This window comes from Thermobia domestica, chromosome 15 (assembly GCF_964235325.1).
Source record: "Thermobia domestica chromosome 15, izTheDome1.hap1.1, whole genome shotgun sequence".
Lineage (NCBI taxonomy): Eukaryota > Metazoa > Arthropoda > Insecta > Zygentoma > Lepismatidae > Thermobia > Thermobia domestica.
The window spans coordinates 118725330-118749854 of NC_137468.1; the positions used below are offsets into that span (position 1 = coordinate 118725330).

At 35.8% G+C, this 24525-nt stretch overlaps 1 protein-coding gene across 1 annotated transcript in view; it reads right to left on the reverse strand.

Moving 5' to 3' along the window:
* Positions 1 to 24525, reverse strand: part of P5CDh1 (delta-1-Pyrroline-5-carboxylate dehydrogenase 1) — a 183244-nt gene that overhangs the window by 148234 nt on the left and 10485 nt on the right. Inside the window, exon 2 of the mRNA XM_081740093.1 lies at positions 7384 to 7463. Coding sequence (XP_081596219.1) covers positions 7384 to 7463 — 80 coding nt within the window. The remainder of the gene's footprint in view (positions 1 to 7383; positions 7464 to 24525) is intronic.

Genomic DNA, 24525 nt, shown 5'->3' on the forward strand with positions numbered 1-24525 from the left:
AAAGTTTGTTGTCATGAAAAAAGGAAACGCTGATGTCAAATTATTGTTCTTTTCGTTGTCTGCTTTTTAGAGTATTGAAGGTTCTTTGCTTTGGTAAGAGTCATACCCACAAGTTCAAGAAATGCGATCATACTCATAAGTCCGTGTAAAATGAATACTTCCAAAGGATAGAATGTGTATGAATGATAACCATACCGTTCGTCTAAAATATACAGTAGCGATATTAAAACTGATATTAAAAGGATACAACAAACAGGCATAAGCTATTTTTTCTAGCATGACAACACATTAAACAAAACTTATTAAATTTTTGAAACGACAGATTATCACCTTACGTCACGGTGAAGGCCTATTCATTTTCACATTTGGGGCCGCAGTGGCTCAGTAGTAGAGAGTTCACCTCTGGAGCATGAGGTCTTTGGTTCGATCCAACACCGTGCCTAGTGGATTTTGTGATGGACAAACGCCGTGTGCGTGGGTTTCGTCGGGGTTCTCCCGTTCCCTCTCACTTTCTTCATTCCACCCTTTTCATTTATTTCGCATTATCAACGTCTCCTTAAGCCTAACCGGCATAACCGCAGGACGTAAAACTTAAAGATTTGATTTAAATTTCACTTTCACATTCGAGCGACGAAAGAAGAAAGTGTGGTGATAGTGATAAAATCGAATTCGAGATTTCAATGAATTTAAGTTTCATGGTCCCTAACATATCGGTAAAATGTTTTTTGATATCTGTCCATCTGTTTGTCACACTTTTACATGCACTCAACTAGAGGCCAGCCATTCGACGTATCTGACCATATCTAGACATAATATTTTTATAATACTCTATCGTTTCTCCTGCACCTAAAAATAAGGCAGGGTGTCTACAAATTTCGAGAATCCAAATTTTTTTGACCTTTTCTTGACGATTTTACAAATTTTCCTGGCCAAGTACTACAGTATTTTAGGGCATTTTTGTTTTAATCCCCTACTAATGGCCGATTAAGATGAAAGCTAAAGGTATTTTACATTTTTGTCTTACAAACTGTAATTAATAAAGGCTGCACATCTAATTTACCTAATCTTATCATCTGAGTCTTACTTCTTAGAATACACTTTAACTTTCATCCTACCTTTCCAAAGTTCTTAATTTGAGGACACCTACTTCCTAAGAGGCGTGATCGTTTCTAAGGCTCTCTTAATGACTTTCGAGTTTTCCAGCCACCTGACTACACAAAATTGTAAAGGAAATCTTAAGGAACCAGAAAAGCGTGTGTAATCTGTTCGTCTGGAAGGATAATCATTCAACAGATAAAAGAGAGAACGAAGAAACTCATGAAATGACCACCCAATCTAAATGTTCATTTCAACATTCTTCTAATAGGCCTCGTGTCCGCACTAAATTATAAAATAGTTTACTTCCTTGCCTCAATCAATGCCTTTAAATTTACCATTTCTTCTTAATTGTTCAGACTGGGCACTTCAAAATTAAATAAAAATTACTTAAAAATAATATTATAAAAATAATTTTAAAAATTCCAGGTTCCTCTTTCTATTCCAGGTTTACCAGGTCTAAAAGTAAATTCCAGGCTAATTCCAGGTCAGAGACATTCCGTTATTAACATTGTTTTCGATTCCTGCAAATAAAGCATTTTAATATCCTCAGTATCTGAGCTACATCATCACAACAGCTGTGTATCAGCACGTAGCTGTATATTATAATTGGGATATAAACTCTTGACCTGCCGGGTCATTTCTTGACTTTTCTTGACATTCTTGACCTAGTGTTAGATTTCTTGACTTTTCCTTGACTTTCTTGACCTGTAGACACCGTGTAAGGGTAGTTTACAGAAGGATGAAAATTTAAAATAATTCAATTTTCTCAAAAACAGCTGTAACGAGTTTATTTATTTTTTATAAATAAATATTTTACTAACAACCCTACACCGTAGTACGAATCATTGTTCTGGAAAACTACAAAAGGTGAAATTTACTGTATGAGATGAGTTCATTTCGAACAATTTTCTCAATCAGATTTCATAAATAAATATTTTACTAATAACCTAACATTCATCATGTAAACATTCAGAAGGGTGAGTGTAGGTGAGGGTTTATCTATAGGATGAGTTTTATCCTCGACTGTTTTTCCGTTACCACCTCAGGCAATGTAGATCATATTTCGTAAAGAAATGTGTCATTAATAACCTAACACAGTGGTTCTCAACCTAATTCCTATCACGAGCCCCATTTTCTCACATTCTTTTGGCAGCGAGCCCTTATAATTTATGGTTTGTAATAATCTTGTGTGGAAGTTATAATATACCTATTGCGAAGATCTCACAATATCCTTCTATTTCTATAATAGTAGAATCCAATTCTTATATATAGTGCATACAGTAACTTCCCTAAAAGCGAACGAGTTAAAATCAAATTTGATCAGTTCATTCATATTACAATTATCGAATCCGATCGGTCATACTGTTTCAAAATGGAGAACGTTAGAAAATTTTAAAACTTCATAATTCGCTTAATTTTGGGTCATATGATTTAAAAAATAAAGCGATTTCTAATTTTGGTTTTAAAAAAACTTGGACAGTTGTTAAAAAAGTTATTGAGTACTTTAAATTTTGAGACGCCGCCATTTTACGTTACCTCATATTGTTGTGAATGTGGTATGTTGTTGTGTATATGTTCAGTATCACCAAAAACTCTTAAAAGCTTGTTTGCATTTAAAATTTAAGAAAAATAAAACCGCACGCCAAAAATAAACCTTCATTGTGGCCAGCTTGCTGAAAAAAAAAAAAAAAAAAAAAAAAAAAAAAAAAAAAAAAGCACTATTCGCTCACACACATATTTGAACAATTCTGCAAAGAACAACAAAGGATCCTAAACAAAAGTAATCCCATTTATTGCCGACAGAATACTTTGTCCATTGTTAATTTACCAACAAACGCAACACAGGTATTGCGGATTAGTGTTTTGGCTCTGTGATTACCTCCACATCTCATTTGTTTTACTTAAATATTTTTAAACAACCTATAAACGTACTGATTCGAGTAGTGACAGAGAGCACTCATGAAAAAAAAAAGAAACAAGAAAGAAAGAAAAGAAAAGAAAAGAAAAATAAAGAAAAACGGCAATATCACTGAATAACTTTGTGTAATTGTACTTTGCGGCCGAAAACAAACCGCCAACTTTACAGGTTGATTACAAATATAGCTGCTGCAGCCTATATGCCTATCAGAACAAAATTCAACATAATAATTAAACATATTTTCCGATATTAGATTCTAATTATATTTACTAGGGATGGCCAATACAAGAATTTTTACATTCCGGAATCCAGAAAGTAAAATCGGAAAAATTCCGCTTTTGGAAAATAATCCGGAATTCGGGAAGATTCCGGAATTTGGAAAAGATCCGTAATTTTTCCGAAATTCTGAAAGTGAAATTTCTAATTAAGCAAAATAAATTTTCCGGAATCCGGATTTCCGACAATTTTAGTTATCCTTAATATTTACGTATATCTTGCCCTTATCTTTGTGACCCCAAGATTGAGGAACCCTGACCTAACAATATTGTATAACTCGTTTGTCCCGAAAAAATCCAGGAGTGGTTTAATCAATGGGTGAAGTTTCTTAACAATTTTCTCAGAAATATCAGACGAATGTGTTCATATCTCATTAATAATCATTTCAGTAGTAACTTTACTATATGGCATAACTCGCTTGTCCCGAAAAAAAAAAAATCCATAAGAGAAAGAAAATGAAATGAAATCTTGTAAGTTTTACGATCCACGGTTAAGCCGGTTAGACTAATGATGAGAAATGAATGAAATGTTGGAATGAAGAAAGTAGGAGGAAACGGAAGAACTCTGCCAAAACCCATGCACACGATGTTTGTCCACTACAAAACTCATTTGGCGCGATCTCGGATCGAACCAAGAACCCCATGCGCTACAGGTGAACGCTCTATCACTGAGCCACCGTGATCCCAAAGTCTATAAGAGGTAGCTTACTTTGAGAGTGAAATTTTTCCCGACAATTTGCTTAAAAATGACTCGAGCTACTTGCTTCATATTCCATACATGAATGTTTCATAAATAATTTACGATATGGCATAAATTGGCATCTTCAAAACTTACAGATGGAGTAGTTTATTTTGGGGTTGAGTTTTTCCCGACAACATTCTTAAAAACGACTCAGGTGATTTTAATCGTATTTCATAAATAAGTGTTTTATGAAAAGACTAATAAAACAATATTGAACAACTTATTTGTTCTTTAAAAATCCACAAGGGGTGACTTTTTAAACGATTTTCTCAGAAATTACTCATACGCTTTTGATCATAGTTTACAAACAAAATAATTTCTTTAATAATTCTAACATATGGCATAAGTTATTTCTAACGAAAATATGCTCAATGGATATGTTACGTTTGGGCGTAAAATTTTTTCCAACAGAGGTTTCCATAACATATTATTTTACACGTATTTCCCAAATAAATGTTTCAGTAATAGCTGCAGCCTAGCACGATTCAGTGTACGAAATTTGAGCGAGAAAGTTTAGTGCGTTGAACCGTACTAAACCGTAGTACCTTTTCTTGAATGTATTTATTACACCTAATCGCAATTTTCCTAAGAAGCTCAAACATTCTTTTTTTTTTTTTTTTTTATGTGCCTAATGATTCAAATGCATTGGTTCTGATTTGATTCCCGGTGAGAGCTAGTGTATTTTCATCCGACGTTAGGGAATAGATGATACGTCGGTGCAAACAAAGGGTGTTTAAATAAGCCTAATTAAGCTAATTACTCATACAAATAAATAATACAATGTTACGAAAATATCGAATATACGTTGTTGATATTGGGTTGGTGCGGCTGAAATGTCCAACCAATATTTGTCAATTTCAAAGGTAAGAAAACCTGGTTAATCAATGGTCTCTAAGTAAAGCTATCCTACTAAGAGGTGATTGAGACACCAAAAATTATTGTAGTCACTGAGGGACATGTTAAGAAAATACTGCGGGTGAGAGGGAGTTTAATACTGCAGATCATGTATAGTCTGCACTTTCGTTTGAGGGCGAGTATTGAAGTGCGTATATAGCTATGCATGGACATAAACAGTAGCACACAATATGTTGAATATTGCTGGTTGCAGTGTATGTCAAGGGGTTCATATTGTAACGATTCTAGCGAACGCTTGTGCCTTCCCCACTGTACACTACAATTTACAATCGTGCCAAATTAAAACTCTAATTATTTAAATTTAAGAAATATATAATAATAAACTGAAAACGAAACGATCATTTACATAATTTATAAACATAAATTAATATTTATGAAAGCGTGTCAGTGAAATGGACTTAAGTTATTTCTCTCTCTGAAGGCAACAGCCCTTAGGATGCCAAGGCGTAGAAGCGGACTTGTGGCACTCTTGACTTTGGTGTGGTGTGTGGTTAACAAGTTTCTGCCTTTTCCATTTATTTTTATAATATTTTTCTTAGAAAACTGCCAATGCAAACATAAATCACACGAAAAAGTAACTTTACCTCCAAAAAAGTAACTTTTAGTGACAAATTAGAAAAAAAGGTAACTTTTAGTTATATATATATATATATATATATATATATATATATATATATATATAAGTGACTCGCTATGAGCCCTGCGATATTCTGGATTTCGGTGGAAATGAGTAAAACCGTAATATGTTGTAGATACTGTGATCCTGAGTAAAAGTCTCAATGGGCACAACCACAAGTCACTGAGTGTTTGGCCACTAAAGGGCGACTTTAAAAAAAACAGCCGGAAATACCGATATTCTAGATTTCGATAGAATTGCTTGAAACAGTGATATATTGTAGATATTGTAATCCTGAGAAAAAGTCTCAATGGACAAAACCACTAATCACTGACCGTTTGACCACTACAGGGCTACTTTTTTTAAAGCAACCGAAAGTAGTGATATTCTGGATTTCGGTGAAAATGAATGAACGGTAATATGTTGTATATACTGTGATCTTGAAAAAAGTTTTAATGGGCACAATCACAAATCACTAACCTTTTAGTCACTACAGGGCCAGTTTTTTGAAAATAGCCAAAAATACCAATATTCTAGATTTCGGTGAAAATGACTGAAACCGTGATATGTTGCAGATATTGTAATCATAAGAAAAAGCCTCACTGTGCACCATCATCAATTACTGATCATCTGACCACCACAGGGCCACTTTTTCAAAACCAGCAGAAGGTGATGGTATTCTGAATTTCGGTGGAATTGCTTGAAACCATATGTTTTTGATATTGTGATCTTGAGAGAAAAGGTCTTACTGGACACAACCATCAATCAATGACCATTATGCCAGTATGAGACAACTTTTTTGAAAGCAGCTGCATATAGTGATATTCTGGATTTCGGTGAAAATGAATGAAACGGTGATATGTTGTACATCTTCTCACCGTGATAAAAAGTCTTAATGGGCACAACTATCAATTATTCACCGTTTGGTTACTACAGGTCCAGATTTTTGGATATTTTCGATTTCGGTGAAAATGAATGAAACTGTGATATGTTGTAGATGTGATCCCCAGAAAAAGTGTTAATTTTTGGCTATCGAGTAACGATACGTCAGTTGGTAGAGAATTTGTTCCCATTCAGAAGGTTCGGCCCGGGCCGGCCATCATGTCTAGGGTTTTCCAGGACTTTCCTTTGTCCTGAAAGATGAACATCGGGATCTTATATAAAATGGTGATGACTGCTATTCTTCCCATACCATTTCTTGGTTGTTAAGATCTAAACCTTTTCAGGGTTTCATAGAGTACCATCAAAATCGCATAATATCGTTATACCTTCTGCTGTTTTTAATAGAAACGTAGCCCCGTAGTGACCAAACGGTCAGAGATTGGTGGTTGTGCTCAATAAGAATTTTACTCGGAATCACAATAACTACAACATATCACGGTTTCAGAGAGAACATTTTCTTTTAAAAAAAGTTCAATCAACAATTGGTGAGGGTTTACACATTGGACAATGAACTGGTACTCAAATCAGCTTTGCATCCGGTTGACAGCGTTACTGCAAACTTTAAATTCGCTTCCAGGCAAAGGCGTATTGTAAATGATAAGACTCTCGACAGTTCTAAATAACCTCACTTCACAAACTGTGTGTAAATATATAAAAGCTATTACGCAAAATCTCACAGAAACAAAAAAGAATATGCATTCGAATTGTGCTGCAACATTAGATACAGATAGCACTAGAAGCACTAGAAAAAGTCCGAAAATGAGTAACAAATAATTTATTACTTTGCTACGCTAGATTACAAAAAATATGGAGTATTCACTTATAATCTTGAAGCAGTATGAATTTAATAATTCAAACCAATACATCTTTAACTTACCATATACAGGTTCATTCCGTACTTTGAAGTCTTCAATATTTTCTTTATGCACAACTGAACTGACAGATCGGGAACAGACTCTGAAAAAATAATTTCGTTCTTGAAAATACGCATAGGTGTCTAAAAATTCTTTACAATTTAACACATTTATTACAGAGAATTCATAACATAATAAACTCTGAATGTCAGATTTACTTAACACGACTGTTGCATGTTTCAAGTTTCCCAATGACGTGAGCAGGTTACCTTATATGAAAATACGATCCTCACAAGATGCAGTGTAATACGTTGCTTGATTCATCGACATAAAAGATAATATATACACGCAGTACGGAGAGTCTACGTTGTATAGATATCCTAACAATATAGTAACAATATGTTGGCCATGCACAAACATTGACTGTTCGTGAGTCCATTTGCTCCATTCTTCAGCATGATTTAGGTAGTAAATAAGATGATACATAGAACACCTATTTGCATTCAAAATACAAAAGTTAAAAGTACTCTCTTCCAATGGTATATGACAACAAAAAGAACCTGAAGTAACGGGCAGAACAAAGTGCTGTAGATCGTGGGCATCTTAGACATTTGTCTTTCGGATGAGACAAATTTCGATATCTCTTAACACTTTAAGAGGTGTAGTAGCAGGAGTTACAGGTCTAAAAATTCTCAAGGTAGACAATCCTGAAATGTGTATATGGTTGTATGTTATGCATAATGAAAGTCCTTGGATCGTTCATCTTCAGTGAAAAGATGGTAACAGTAGACACTTGCTTTTGCCTGATAGAATTTCTTCAACCAATGACAGTACTCTTAACAGAACACTCTGCTACAACACTGGGAACATTACATTCGGGGCATTTTAAACAGGTAGATTGCAAAAGATAGTTGAATTGCATGCCCAACACCTTCCCCAGGCGTCACAACAATGGACGTTTTTCGATGTTAATATATATAGGATAGCATGTATCAGGCAAAGGCGAAGAGTATCTATGACCTGAGACTCAGGATCTAGAATTACATTTCAACTACTCTTAAGGAATGCTCCAGTCATGGTTGGGACTGGAGTTTCGACTAGAATAAGCAATTAATAGATATACAAAAACGTAAAGGAACTTTGAGAGCATTTTGCATGTGGACTTAGTAAACAAAACAAACACGACGTGCGAATGAAAATGAACTACTTACACAACAAAATAGTGGAGATAATCTCACATACACATTAAAGCCAAATGCGACACTGAGATCTTTCGTTAGAACACTTCATCAAACAGGAAAGAAAAAAGGAAGAAACAGAAGAAAAATTAAAGAACAAAGAAAACGCTATTAAATGTTAGCATTCTAACATTCAATCCAAAACAATGGTGACAAAATACAATGACAATCATTGGCGCAAGGAAAATACAATAAGTTCAGTAGAAGTTCACTAGCAAGAAAAATATTTTACAATACATACAAAAAATTTAGTAGCAAGAATCACTTTGGAGGTTTGCTCTAAGATTTTCGCTAATTTGTATTATCAATCATGAAAAAGAGAAAAACAAAATTTCAATGTGCATATTAACATTAAAACCTTTTACTTTGTAGTGTGAATATCGGAATGCGCAACTTTGTGATTCAGGCAACCTAGAGTTCATGTGGAAAGAATACTCAAGGAATTTCTGAGATAATGTGGATAGTATAGTCTTCTTGATTTATGTTACATATGGTTTTGCCGCGGGTTTTGTAGGCCATCATCGCCTTAAACACGGTCCCTCGCAACACACCTAACACCCAACCACTTTCGTCACGCTTGCACCACATAACCGAGTCAACATCAAAGAGAATTTTCCTTTTTTACACTATCATCTACTCAGCGTACTGCATACTACTATTCCACTGCTCCTCGCCTCGTATGGAATATCCTAACATAATACCACCAACAGTCCATCACTGAGGTAGCCGCCTGACCGTTGCCAATCCACACATCTGGTGTGTCTCCACCTGCAGGTGACCGAATTAAATTGATAAGTATCTGTAGCTCTCAAAATCTCGGCGAAAAATAGTGTATATTCACGGATGTATCCTTCAAAGCATGTAATTAGGCAATCAATGGAGTCTTAGACAACAGTAATGAGAGAACTTTGTCAATATTTTAGGAGCTAATACTGCAGATGTCATTAAAAAAAGACACATTTGTGGTATTTTTTTTACCACACTCTAGTGGGCATTTTTTCTTTCTTTCTTCGCTACCCAAGTAGCTGAATCTCACTTAACTCAATGTGTATTTGTACGAACTTAATCTGTTTATCCTATTAAACCTGTTACATTGTCCCAGTCAAGCATTTGATCGGTAAATATATAAACAGAGACGAATCTAAGGAGAGGAACTATGTTATCTCTATGAGATTATTTACTCTATCAGAAACGAAAAAACTTGTTGTTTGAGTCACTACACCACTTACCGCTTTAGCAAATTGGATTACTTCCAACGTTTCTGAAATGAGTAATTTATGTCTCTTTCAACTGTGAAATGAAGACGAATTTTTAAACGATATTCTAATATTAACCACGACAATGAAATGCTGGTCTGTTTATGCATACAGAGAAAGATTAAAGGTGAGAAAATATTGGTATTTCCGTGACACTATTATTCTTTTAGTATTCTGAGAAAAGAAACTATCTCCACTATTTAATTAATATACTATCTCCACTATACTATACTATTTCCACTATTATGTAATAATGCTAAAACTAGCGTTATTACATAATAGGAAAACAGTATGTATTCTAGAACTTTTTAGATCCTATTTGAAAACGTGTGAAATTTAAAAGAAATGTAACTTTTAGTGTAACAGTTAATAACTGTTTTTAGGTTCTAACACAAGTTCAAGAAATCTTTAAATATATTCTAAAAACCGTGAAATGGAATCAATTCTTTTTAAAATATTGATTGCTAAATCGTTAAAAGTGAAATTTCGAAACTGAAAGGATATAAAAGTACTTAGACACATAATCACGTTCTCACTGTCAATATTATTTTCATATCTTTTAAACTAATTAGTAAAATTTGTGCTGTTCTTTCTATATATGCATAAGTTATATCTCAGTACGAAAAATGATCTGTGTTTAATGTGCTGCACTCTTCATAGCAACAATATTTTTCATGTTATCAAGAGTCGAACTGTGAATTTTGTCGTTAAGATTTATCTTAAGTTGAATGTAATCTGCACACTAGTAGTGATTCAATCTTTAATGCTGAAACATAAATCAGTTTCATTTCTGAGAGTTTCTTCCTTTTCTAACCTTTATTTTGTCAAAAATTTGCTAAACACTGACGCCAGATTTTGGTCACACATTGTCTTTTACTTTCTCTCGTACATTTTACTCAGCTTTTTCAGATACAGTTGAATCCTTCGTTTCCTTCACACCTTTTCAGTATTGAAAATAGTTCATGTTATAATTTAACATTGGCTTTTAACTTTTTCATAAGTGCTTCTGACAAAAAAGAAACAAAATGAATGTGCATAATATAATTTTAATATTGCTCATTTTGCAATAATTCCTATGATACTGATACACTCTTATTTCTTGGTAAATTATTTATTATTGCGCGATGTGCTGATATGATAGCCTTTCAACGACAGAAGTAGGCAGCGCTGGGATGCAGGACCCCTCTGGCTTTCAGAGATTCCAGGCCTGAAAAGGTTGCTTGCATGTGGTTTCTCGGGACGAGAATCAGACTGTATTGCAAGTATGGCAGTGAAGTTAAACACAAGATGTTCCACCAGTGACCAGAAGTGGGAAGGATACTTTAGTCTCTCGCGAACCATGCTTATCCTGATATCCACTCACCGGTTGTGGTAAAAGTTTCAAATATCAACATAAATCAATGCCTGCGGGTAATAAACACAGGAGACGAGCAATGTCTGGTGCATCCCTTCACCAACTGCAACGATTTCATTACGGATGATTTTAATATCAATCATCGCTTCGTTTATCACAGAAATGCCATTATTGTTCATCACACTATCTTATACTTCTTACATATTTTCAATGTAAATGTTTTAATTTCATAGTTGTTTTCATCTATTTGTGTATTAATAAATAATTATATAATAACATTTCTGAAACTATGTTTTCTGTCTTGTTTAGAACTAGAGACTAGTATTTTATTTCTAAGGAAGTAACTTATTTTTGATTAAAACTATTTCCAAAAATTAAGATGATTGAAGCTAATGTGCTAAAAACGTATCAACTAAAATCCATCTGGTCGATCATATGAACTGTAATGGAAGAGAAGTAATTTAGTACTCACCGTAAATCTTTTCCTATATTTTATTAATAGAAAAATCCCTTTTGCAAAAAAAAAAAAAAAAAAAAAAAAAAAAAAAAAAAAAGAAAGTACTACTTCAAACTCTTCATTTTTGGTTCTCGTACTGACGAGTAACATTTCTTTTGCAAAATCGTTCATTTATTTATTTGAAATTTCTATATGGTATATTTGCAATGACGACATTCTAACAAGCAAGGAGAGTAACTACCTTCAGTATACATATTTCCTAAACAAAATTGTAACTAACTCTCTTCCTTCACCAGAAAGCAATATAGGAAGACTAGCTGAAATATCTGTTCTCTGTACGAGAACAGATTTATACAAAATATTGGAAAATTATAACTGAATCCCACTTTTCCTCAGAATGCATATTTGAATTGTTGGCCCAAATGCTAAATACTTTTATAAATTCATCTGATACGTTTCAAACGTTTTCCCATGATAATGAGAGAGAAAACATTGATATTTTTATATATTGAGAAAACAATTATAGAACTTGCCGTCTTCTTCTTTTCTCGTTACAAGAAGACTTTTCGGAAGGGCTAGTCACGTCTACTTACTGTTATTAAGAGTTCATATTTCAAATTTCAATTCTCTAACATGAGAGCTCGTGAAATACTCTATTTCCTCATATATTTTATTTTCTCATATATTCTCCCTCCTTCTTCCCCAGGATACGCATTGTAATTACAGGGACACGATAAAAATCCGAGTTCGTTGTATACGCAGTAGCACAAGTCTTTCATAATCCTCATAGTTCTACTCGTAGTCATTCAACCACCTCACACGTAACACCTAGAACAGTTTGACACATTAATATGAGGATTTATGAGGACTGAAGTCCGTAGGAATCAGTCGTTTCCAATTATTTTATATATTACCTTTTCCACTCTTCTTGTGTGTGCTAGGGGGTGTAGCTCCTACTAAAGGTTGAACTTCAAGGTCACGAATCAATTTAGGGTCCGCGAAAACTACGGATTCGACACTAATATCGGTCATTTTCAATTATTTTTACATGTCACAATTTTACTCCCTCCTCCAGGGAGCTAATAGGTTCTGAACTTGAACTTAAATGACATCTGGAATATCACTCTTTATCTAAGCGCCCTCGAAAAGTATGAATTCAACACTAATATCGATCCTTTTTTTTTATCTGCCCCTCTACTCTCCTTAGGAAGACTAAAGGGGTCTACCACCATTGGGGCTGGGCTGAACTTGGACTTAAACGCCCTCAGAATAGCCACCAATTAACTTGGCGATGCTGTAAACTAACGATTCGACACTAATATCGGTCGATTTCGTTATATGTCGCCATTTCATCCCTCCCTGGGTGCAAATGAAGGTTTAAATCTGATTTAAATGGCATCGGGAATGTCAATATTTATCTAAGCAATCCCGAAAACCATGGATTCAACACTAATATCAGTCGCTTTCGATCATTATTGTCTCCCCTCCCCCTTGGATTGCAAAGGCAGGTTTTACCTTGAATGGAGGCAGATCTTGGGCTTAAAAGGCACCACAACTGTCATCTATCAACTTAGGGACGCCGAAAACTATCAATTCGACACTTTTCAATTACTTTTACATGTCATCATCCTCCCCTCAGAAATACTAATGGGGCTGAATTTGGATTTAAACGGCATTGAAAGTGTCACTGTTCATCTCGGCGACTGCGAGAACTACGAATTCGACTCTCATATTGGCTGCTTTCGATCATTTTTATGTCACTCCTATTCCTCCTAAGTATCCTAAGGGTCTTACTCACTGGGATCTGAACTTGACCACTTCAATGAGTAAATTTATCACTAAGAATGATTCCACTAAAAATGAGATTTTAGCGAAAGAGACACTTTTTGCGTACCATACTGTAAAGCATAATCATAGCTTTAGATCCTTAGATTGTACATCTAAACTTATTTCAACTATTTGAGCCAAAATACTCTGCTACAAAAACGAAAAGTGAAGCCATAGTAAAAAATATTTTAGTCCCAGTGTCAAAAGCAGTTGTTACAGGAATTGAGTGAAGCGTCTTGTTTTACTGTGACGGTTAACAGCTCAAACCATGGTTCTGAAATATTAGTACCAATCGTAATGAGATATTTTCATGTGCCTAGTGGAATTAATGTTAAAGTATTAGAGCTTGGAACATTGCCTGGTAAAACGAGTGATCAGCTTATTGAGTTTGTATTTTCAGTTTTGAGCCGCAACGATCTAGTTCAGAAATTAGTTGGAATGTCTGCAGACAATACTAATACAAATTTTCGGGGTGCAAAAAAGAAGGGTCGCAATAATCTCTTTCGAAAGTTATCAGCATGCACTAAAAAATCCTTAGTTGGCGTAGGATGCATGGCTCATGTTGTCAATAACTGCATTAGCAATGATGCTGATACACTTCCTGTTGATAATCAGGTAATAATTGTGAAGTTGTTTAGGTTTTTCCATATCTACGTAGTTCGAGTAGCTGAACTGAAGGAGTTCTAATCAGGTAATAATTGTGAAGTTGTTTAGGTTTTTCCATATCTACGTAGTTCGAGTAGCTGAACTGAAGGAGTTCTGTGCATTCATTGATGCTAAGTACCAGAAACTGTTGTCTTATTCGAACACACGATGGCTCAGACTTTTACCTGCTTTAGAACGTGTTCTACAAATGATGGAGCCACTCAGAAACTATTTTTCTGCCCAAGCAAATCCTCCTGTGGCTCTAAAATCGTTTTTTCAAGATCCAAATGGAGAATTGTGGCTTTGGTTTTTTACACAATTGTGATCTCTTTTCAACGATGTTGAAAAAAAAATGGAAGGGGATAAAGTATCAGCAACGGATGCAGCAAGTGAATATTTAATTTTATATAAGAACTTGATTGACAGAAAGTCCTCATTTCTACCGACGAAAGTTAAAGACCTTCAAAGAAAGAATTTTGCTGCAGGACAAGGCTGTGACTTACAACAGGTGAAGGAAATTGTGTCTTCTTTTTATGATCATTGCATAACCTATTTAGATCTTTGGAAATCAAATGTAGACAGCTTGAGTCAACTGTCTTGGATATATTTAAAGAGGCAGCTAAAATGGGAAGAAGTAGAAGAAAGTTGGACTCTTTTTCAAGATAGTATTGCGCCTATTTCATTGGACGATTTGTTTAACAAACTAAGTGTGCTGAACTCATATCTTACAGAGACTATTTTGTCAGAATGGACAAACCAGAAGCTTTCATAAGAACCATATTCCAGGACTTGAAGAAAAATTATATAAATGTTCCTAACCTTAAGATGTTTGTTGAGTTTGTTCTTTGCTTGCCGGGAACAAATGCTTCGGTCGAACGGGCATTTTCAATTATAAACAACTTTTGGGGTGCTGAAAAGTCCGTGATGTCCAGGGTAGAGGTCTGCGCGGATGCGGATATATATCTCTTTTCTGTGCGGATTGCGGATAAAGTTGCGGATAATGTTTCCTACATTTTTCTACCTAAAAATGCTGTGAATTTTCTGATAATGGTGGAAAGAGCACTAGAAACGTTTGTTTTGTTTTAAAAGTTTTAAAACCAGTTGAAAAATACTAAAATCAAAATACAAGTGTGTTTGAAGCTTGTTACTCAGTGGCACCAAAAGGACAAAAAATGACACGAGAGAGTTGTCCTTTTATTGCTGTTTTCAATATTTTTAGCAGCCGTTTTGTACGTGAATGACATCTCTGACCTAAACAGAAAGAAACGACAGGCCCCATCGCTACTCCTCAAATACCGCTATTTGCTGGAAAAAAAAAAAAAAAAAAAATTGCCGCCAAAGCCCCTCTGATAAAGCTGAAAATTTTCAGACCATTCGCCTTGAAGAGGAAGAAATGTCTTCAAATAAAGTTTTTCTAGCCTGAGAAGTCAGGAACCAAAACCCTAATTTAAAACACCGCATCCCTTTCCATAAACTGAAAACTGGTCAGCAGAATTATCTTTGCCTTCTGTGACAAACTGGAGAAGCGCGTAGGTCACCGAAATAGTGAACGAATCACATCATACGCTCATCTTTCTCTCTCCCTCTCTTAAAAAAAAAAAAAAAAAAAGAGAGAGAGAGAGAGAGAGAGAGAGAGAGAAAAGAAAAATCTTCTTCACTGTTTCCTTTGAAGTACAGCAGATACTAAATGCACATTTGCGACTTCACAGATTTCTCTCTTCGGAGAGGTGCCACGGACCTCAATAAACATTCCGAGGGATTGGAGTTCTATAACAGCAATTGTTTCTCTCTTTCTTCTTGTGTGTATGTATATATATATGTTCTGGGCCTCTGGTAAAGAAAGAAAGAACAACCAATGCGTTGTTTCTCCTACCCTAAATGTGTCCAACAATGAGTGGGGGCTGCAAAGAAAAGCAGTAAATTCTAAACTTCCTCTATTGCCTCTTCCCGAAAGTAACGGTATAGACTTTCTATTTGTATTCGAAGTTATTTTCACTTCTAGTTTCAGTAAAAGCATGGTCGTGAAACCTTGAGTTGATTTTGAGTTTAACGTCCCGTGCAGCAGCGAGGCTATATGAGACGTGGGCCTACTGATTAACGTGGAATCCGAACCACATGAGCTCACGCCGGGAATTGAACCCAGGTCTCCCACGCCAAAGGCGCGTGCGATACGAAGGAGCTTGTATTGCGTTGTTAGTTTCGTCACTTACTTTTTACATTTAGTGGAATTACTGGTGGTAGTGTCAGTTCGGGATATGTGGATGTGTTTGCGGTCCTGTGATTAATTTTTATTTCTTAATAACGATTATTTCTATTTCGTCTTTGTGTTTAGAACAAATGTCCCCGTGCTCTAAAATTAGTCGATTGAGGGTATATTACCTACTTGGCATTATTTTGGTCCGATATCTGCATTTGAAGATCTTGGGTAAGTACATAAATCGTTCATTAATTTCTAATTTGTATCTGCACGGTTTATATTGCATTTTATTTATCGTAGTTGATATTTGATCACGAGGAAACTGATATAATATATTGTTTCGTTTGATTCAGAAAACTACGTGTATTATAGAATATGTAAGCTGTATATATTTGATACCTAATTATCTGCGGATGCGGGTGCGGATAGATGTTGCGGATGCCGATAGGAATGCTGCGGATGCGATATTTTGTATCCGCGCAGACCTCTAGTCCAGGGTCTGAAAAAAACCGATCTTTTTTGTAAAAGCCCAACCCACCTGGGTCCATATGAGTTTTTTCGGGTATTTTTTTTTTTTTTTTTTTTAATGTCTTTGGGGTAAAAGTGTTAAAATGTGATTTATATTTCAAGATTGTCATTGTCACAACTTGCAACAATCTTCTACTCACTGCTGTTTTGAAGAAAATGGCCGCCATTTTGAATTTTTACATTGGATCGCCGAGAAAATCTATACAGCAAATTTAGTATATCTCGTGCTTCCACCGTCAAAATTTCAACTTAAAAGACTGAAAATTGCTCTTCGTAGCGTGGATACTCGCTGTTTTGAAAGAATGGGAGCCCAGTTTGATATTTTACGTTGGTATGCCGCCAAAATCTATACAGGAAATTTAAAGTGTCTCGTGTTTGTACTCTGAAAATTTTACTTAAAAGGCCGAAAGTTTTACCCTGTAGTGTGTGTGGTAGAGGCAGACAAACGAGTTAAGTTGATTTTGTGTTTAACGTCTCTTTCAGCAGCGAGGTTACATGAGACGGGACCTACTGATTCAAGTATAATGCGAACCACATGAGCTCCCTCCGGGAAGCAAACCCGGTTCCCACGCCGAAGACGCATACACTAACCGCATAGCCATGAAGGAGCTCGGCAGACAAACTAACAAATGTAGATCAAGTCATCCAGAAGCCTGACTGACGTTCGCTAAATATGAATACCAAAAGGGGTCTATTAATTTTAAACAAAGATACAATTCATGTTGTATGAAATAAATAAATGCTTTAAAATGTCTTATGTGAAATTAACATCTTCCAGCGTAAATAAACCTGCCATATCTTCTCCATGAGAATACGGAACACCTAAGAACCCCTCCCCCCCTCAACTTTCCAACACAATGCAATGAACTGTAGTCTGGTTATGAACAAAAGTATAAGCCGCGGTGGCTCAGTGGTAGAGCATTCACCTCTAGTGCATGGGGGTTCCTAGTTCTATCCCAGCTCGCGCGAAGTGAGCTTTGTGATGGACAAATACCTTGTGCGTTGGTTTTCTCGGGATTCCCACGTTTCCTCCCACTTTTTTCATGCCGTCATTTCATTCATTTCTCATCATCACCGTCACCTTGAACATAGCAGGCATAACCGTGAGACTAAAACTAAAAGAAGGGGGCGCGGTGGTTCAGTGGTAGAGCGTTCACTTCCAGTGCTTGGGGTCCCTGGTTCGATCCCAACTCGCGCCGTGTGGACTTTGTGGTGGACAAACACCGTGCTCGTGGGTTTTCTCGGAGTTCTCCCGTTTCCTCCCACTTTTTTCATTTCACTCATCTCTCATTATCACCGTCTCCTTTAGCCTAACCGTCATAACCGTGGGACGTAAAACTTAAAGATTTCATTTCATTTTTTAAAACTAAAAGATTTCACTTTATTTAATTTTTTTTTTTTCAATAATATAATAGCCGAAAGTTCACGAAGCAGCAGCTGCTTTTCTCTGTTCGTACCCTGCAATTAATTGTACAGACTGAAGATGCCTAAAAACTTAAGATGTGCTATAAAAATGCTTTACAGGAAAACAATATGCAAATTATTTAAATCAGGGTACAATCTACCTTCAATATTCTTAGCGCGTTTAGCAATATTTATTTACATGGCTGCATTTGCCAAAATTACGTTCGTCAGTTTAATCTGATGAAAAGCTGATTTTTATCTTTGTGTCGTATGTAATTGTCAGGACCAGATTTACATTTTTCTAAGACCTGGATCAAAGCACAATTCTGTGCCCCTAGCCTCTGAAAAAGATTATAATTCTTGCTAACTTACCTAATGTGTTGCTGGAGAAATGGTCAGTCATCTTCCCTGTGTTTGTAAATGTAGAAACACTCAAAGTCTTTTATATATATATATAATGTTCCGGAGAGTATCCGAGTTTCCATCAAGTGCAATGGAAAAAGTAGCATTGCAAATTTCGCTCGCTATCAAGTCAAACAGGTAATAGCTTCCTCGAAACTGTTACATGCAACAGCGTACTATTCATTCACTAATTACAGGATTCCCAGCCAATGTTAGAATTTTTTGTTTTTCACTTTTCGAATAAGCTGATATTGATAACAGAAATGGAACGGAATTAAAATACGGGACATTTCCCTGTTCCGACTAAATTTACGGGGACGCGGGACACTCGGGCCCAAAAACGGGACTGTCTCGTTTTTTACGGGACGTATGGCAGGCTTAAGCGTAAAATAAATAGTTTTATTGTTGAAGTATTCATTTCCAATCCTTCTGCGTTTAATTCTGGAATTTCCCGCGCACTTCTTTCACGGCGTGTACATCAAAACTTCCACTAGTACGGAAATTTGAACTCAGCACTTGAAATAGTAAGCGTTACATAGTCTTCGGAACCCCGAGCATTAAGCTTCTTAAATTTGACAAGAATTTTTACGCTATTGCTGGTGTTGATTCTACAGAATGCTTATTTGAAGAGTAGCAACTAATGACTGAACTAAATTGTTATTGTTGGGAAACCAAATTTTAGTTGAAGAAACTTGTGTTTTACATCAAAGATAAGAAATATACTAATAGTTTTACTAATGTATTTACATATGTACTATTAGTATCGGCACCTATGACTTTAAACCCGTCAAACGTTTGAGTGATAATTTTACTTCAAATAGGGTATAAGCATAGGTCTTATGTTGAATGTTGTTGTATACCTTAAAGCGAAAGCCTCTAATTCGCCCAAGGAAAGTCTAAAATATGATTAAAAAAAAAAAAAAAATCACTTACAATGTGATCACCTTAGTTGTACCAATAAAATACTAACAAATAGGTCAAAAACTCAGGTGGGTTTTAAAGTGGGAGTTTTCGGGCTGGGTCTGCTTGGGCAAGCTCTGGTGATGTCCATTGATAGTGTAAAATCATCTTCACAAACGTGTACAGAAATGTACGAGAACATCAAGAAAAACAAAAATCTTTTAAAAGTTCTGGCCTCATCAGAGAAATATAAGTGGAAAGAGCTCAAACCGTCTTCCTCTATGAACGCTGAAAAAGAGCAGTACACTGAACATATGAATTAATCTGATATGCATTTCTTTTTCTTTTATTCTGTCCATCAGTTATTGTAACGTTCGTTTTTAGGAATAATTAGCACTAGGAATAAAGTCATTGTTTAATAGAGTAATGTAAATAAACATAGCAAATAAATTACAAACTACTACTCTCATGTGAACAGGTTCGGATTTTAGCTTAATAATAATAATAATGTTTCATGGCAAAAGAGGGTTCAGAGTTTAAGCGATAAGAAAAGTGGCTGAGGCACGGGCGTCCGGTCCACCCAGATTTTAGTCAAATGTATTAAAACTTGTGGCATATATATATATATATATATATACACTTTGGCGGAAAGAGAATTTTGATTTTGATTCATCTGAGCCTCCCCCCCCCCCCTGCTGAATTAAAAAGATCACGACAACAGTGGCTGAGGGGACTGACTTTTAAAAATGTCCCAATTTTCACTAACAGAAATATAGTCACCGTAGTTATACTCCACCACATACGAAAGAATAATTAAGACGTTTGTGTTGTGATCTGGTCGTTGTTTGCGTTGAGAAGATAGGAAGTTTATCTTCAGTAATTTTCCTTTTTTAAGTGAAGCGTTTTTAATCTGTAGTTAACTGACACATGGGGGAGGACATTTCAGTATTTCTTTGTATTAGTACGCGAGTACTACAAAAGCAAAGGGAATGTAATCAGATTGCTTCTTATTCCAGACAAGCTGAAATGTCCGTTCATTACATGGAAAGAATTAGTTACATTGAAAATAATTGAGTCTCCTCTTCCCTTAGGACACGCATATCAACGAAAGTGTAATCGTAAAAACTACGTAACATATTCCTTGGCATAAACCTTGAACCCCTTTCTCCCTTAGAGTATATCATTGAAGTACTATTACATGATAAAATCCCAGCTTGCGGTAGGTACTATATTCAAAAACTCATTTCAAACTGTTAAACTATTTTCCAGTGGCGAGATCACAAACAACACGCAACGTCGATTTAAACGTGAAGAAAGAAATTATGGAAAATGCCCACCTTCTTTCCTTAAACGGAAATAGACGTGTCCCCTTATTTTCAGTAAAGAGTTTATGTAGCAAGTTTCATTTTTCCATTTCAGTTGATGACTTCATGAGAGACTGTATTTTAGGCTGAAATTTTAAAACCCCTCTACTCCCATTAGGACGCGCACTTTAATGAAAGTAACTAACTCTATGGCCTATGGAACCCGGAGGTTCAATGTCGCGTTCACAAAAGCTCTCCACTGACTTTACGAGATCCATCTTAATATTATCCTCCCATCTGCTCCTAGGTCTTCCTAATGGTCGTTTTCCGATGGGTCTTCCAGTCTAGACTTTGAAAGCGTTTCTACTTCCTTCAATTTTAGCTACATGACCTGCCGCCCTAAGCCTCCTCGACTTAACGACCCTAACAATGTTCGGTAAACCGTATAAATTATGTAGTTCCACGTTATGAAGTTTCCGCCATTCCCCATTCCTGTTCCTCGTGGGTTCGAATATTCTTCTCAGGATCTTGTTCTCAAATACTTTCAGTCTATGTTCTTCCCTCAGAGTAAGCGACCATGTTTCGCAACCATACAGAACAACAGGCATGATTATCGTTTTATATATTTTAAGCTTCAAATTCTTCGACAGAATTCGCGACGACAGGAGATTTTGAACCGAATAGTAACACGAATTCCCTGCTTTTAGTCGACATTTAATTTCTTCGTGAATATGATTTTCGTCTGTTAATATTGATCCTAAATATTTGAAATCAAAAGTATTATTTAATATTTTAACGCATCCATAATTTGCTGTATTACGGTCCCGACGCACTTCCATGTATTTAGTTTTCTCTGCATTTACTTCTAAACTCATGTCCCTGCAAGCGTTTAAAAAGATCTCTGTATTTCTTTCTATTGTTCTCCTATCATCCTTTATTAAATTTACATCATCAGCATATGCCATAACCTGGTGAATACCGTTCAACTCTAGGCCCTGGTTACTATCTTTGATTTTCCTTATGGCGTATTCCGGCACAAAGTTAATAATGGCGGCAACGCATCTCCTTGTTTCAGGCCATTTTCGACGTGAAAGCTCGTGGACAAAAATTTTCCTACCCGGACTTTGCTTTGGGATTCATTTAAACATATCTTAATTAATCTAGTTAGCTTTCTCGTTATTCCAAGTTCTGTAAGAACGTTGTATAATGTTTCTCTCCTAACCGAGTCGTACGCCTTTCTAAAATCAATAAATAATTGATGTACCAGGGTATTGTATTCCCACTTTTTTTCGAGTATTTGGCGATAGTGGATCGATTTCGTCTAAATCCGCACTGATAATCTCCAATAATTTCATCTGCGTATGGGGTCAATCTTGCTAGTAAAATATTTGAAAGGATTTTATAGGATGTTGACAGAAGAGAAATGCCTCGATAATTATTACAGTCAGTTTTGTCGCCTTTCTTGTGAATTGGAACAATGATTGATTCTTTCCACTCTCGTGGCAATTCTTTATTCCATATAAGGAGAATAAGTTTGTGTATCTTGTTCCACAATTTTTCGCCTCCAGCTAAAATTAACTCAGCCGGAATTTCATCTACACCGGAGATTTGTGATTCTTTAATTTATTTATAGCGGTTTCTACTTCTATTCGGTTGGGTTCCGGAATATACGGTTCTGCGGTGTGTACCTCCTTTTCTCCATGCACATTAGGTTTTGGTTGCGTGTTCAGCAAATCGTCAAAGAAATCTTTCCATCTATTTATGAGGCTATCCGTATCAGTAAGAACTGTTCCGTCAGCTTTCTTTAATATATAAGCACGAGGTTGATAGCCTTTCTTAAATTCGCTGATCCCGTTATACATGTCCCGAATATTTTTATTTTTACTATTATCTTCAAGTTCTTTAATTTTAGCTTTCAAAAAATCGCGTTTCTTTGTTCTAAAAGTTTTGGAAGTTTCCCGCCTGATATCTGCGAAATTTTGTGTAGTTATTTCATTCGGATTTTGTAGCCAGCGTAACTTTGCCTGTTTTCTCTTCTCTACTAGATTAAGGAATTCCTGGTCGAACTATGGTTTGTTCCTAAGTATTTCCGCGTGTCCCAATTTTTCTCTTGCTGAACTTTTAATGCTATCTCTAATTTCAATCGAGATATCCTCAACACTAGTGCACTCCGAGTCTTCTAAAACCGAGAATCTATTCGAAACTTCAATTTGGTATTTCTCTCTTACCTGGCTCTCTTCTAATTTCTTTAAATTAAATCTCTCCGTTGAATAAAGGTATATTGAATATTACCGTTATTCAACGATAATCTCTCTCGTATTATCGCTACTATCATGTAGTGATCAGCATCACAATCAACCCCTCTAAACGACCGGACATCAATTATGCTAGACTGCCTTCTTCTATATACTAAAACGTGATCAATTTGATTATGTGTTTTTCCGCCTGCTGATGTCCAAGTGTATTTATGAACGTCGCGATGTGGGAATTTTGTACTCTTCACGATTAGGTTTTTGGATGTTGCAAAGTTCACGAGTCTAACACCGTTGTCATTACTTTCCTTATGCAGACTTTCGTTCCCTATAATCGGTTTGAAAATATCCTCTCGTCCTACCTTCGCATTGAAATCCCCTAATAGAAATTTCATATAGTATCGAGGGAGTTGGTCAAATATCCGTTCCACTTCTTCGTAAAATCTATCTTTTATATCGTCACCCTTATCTTCAGTTGGAGCATGTACATTTAGAACAATAATATCACACCACTGTCACTTAAGAGTAATAAAAGAAAGTCTGTCAGTAACAAATTCAACCCGTTTAATTGCTGGTAATATTCGTTTGTGAACGAAAAACCCTGTTCCTAACTTATTTCCTTCCCCGTAAAAGAACGTAAAATTTCCGGAATTCACAGATCCATTTCCTTCCCACCTAACTTCCTGAACTCCTACTAGGTCCATCCTGTATTTCTCTAACTCACTCGTTACGGATTTTAACACGCCTGCCCTATAGACTTCTAATATTCCATGTTCCAAATCTCATGTACATTTTCTTTTGCTGAGGTCGTGCCAAGTTATCAATCCTTGACCGAGGCTTTTGTGAATGTTTCTGAACAAGTGCCTTTTTTTACAGGATGAGGTTGTTAGCCTTACCCAAACCCCCAAGCTGGAGGACCACTCCTAGTCGTCTGTCCGCGACTGCTTATTGAGTATATTCGCAGCTAACCTCTATATCTAGCACATTGACTGCCATGTGTATGCTATTTCATACACATGGCGTCTTGCTTCTGCGCCGCGTGTATGCTATTCCATACACAAGGAATATCTTCATTCTAGGCCTTGTGTATAAAAATGTATATACAATTCAAGCAAAACTGTATGATCGTTAAACAGTTATGGCGTACAGCTAAGACGGGTCAGTAAGAATTTTAAGTTCTTTCATTTCGCAACAGAGAAAAAGTGTTGAAAACTTTATTTACTATTACGAATTGTTGTATTTACTATTGACAATTGAAAGAGATAGTTTGGTCGTAAAATACAGTGTGTTTCAAGTTCGATTTCACAAGTTTATACATTATGTACCTCATCAATCATACATCTAAACTCTTAGAAAACTCTTCAATATATAATCATTTTGGTATATTTTTTTAGTCTAAGG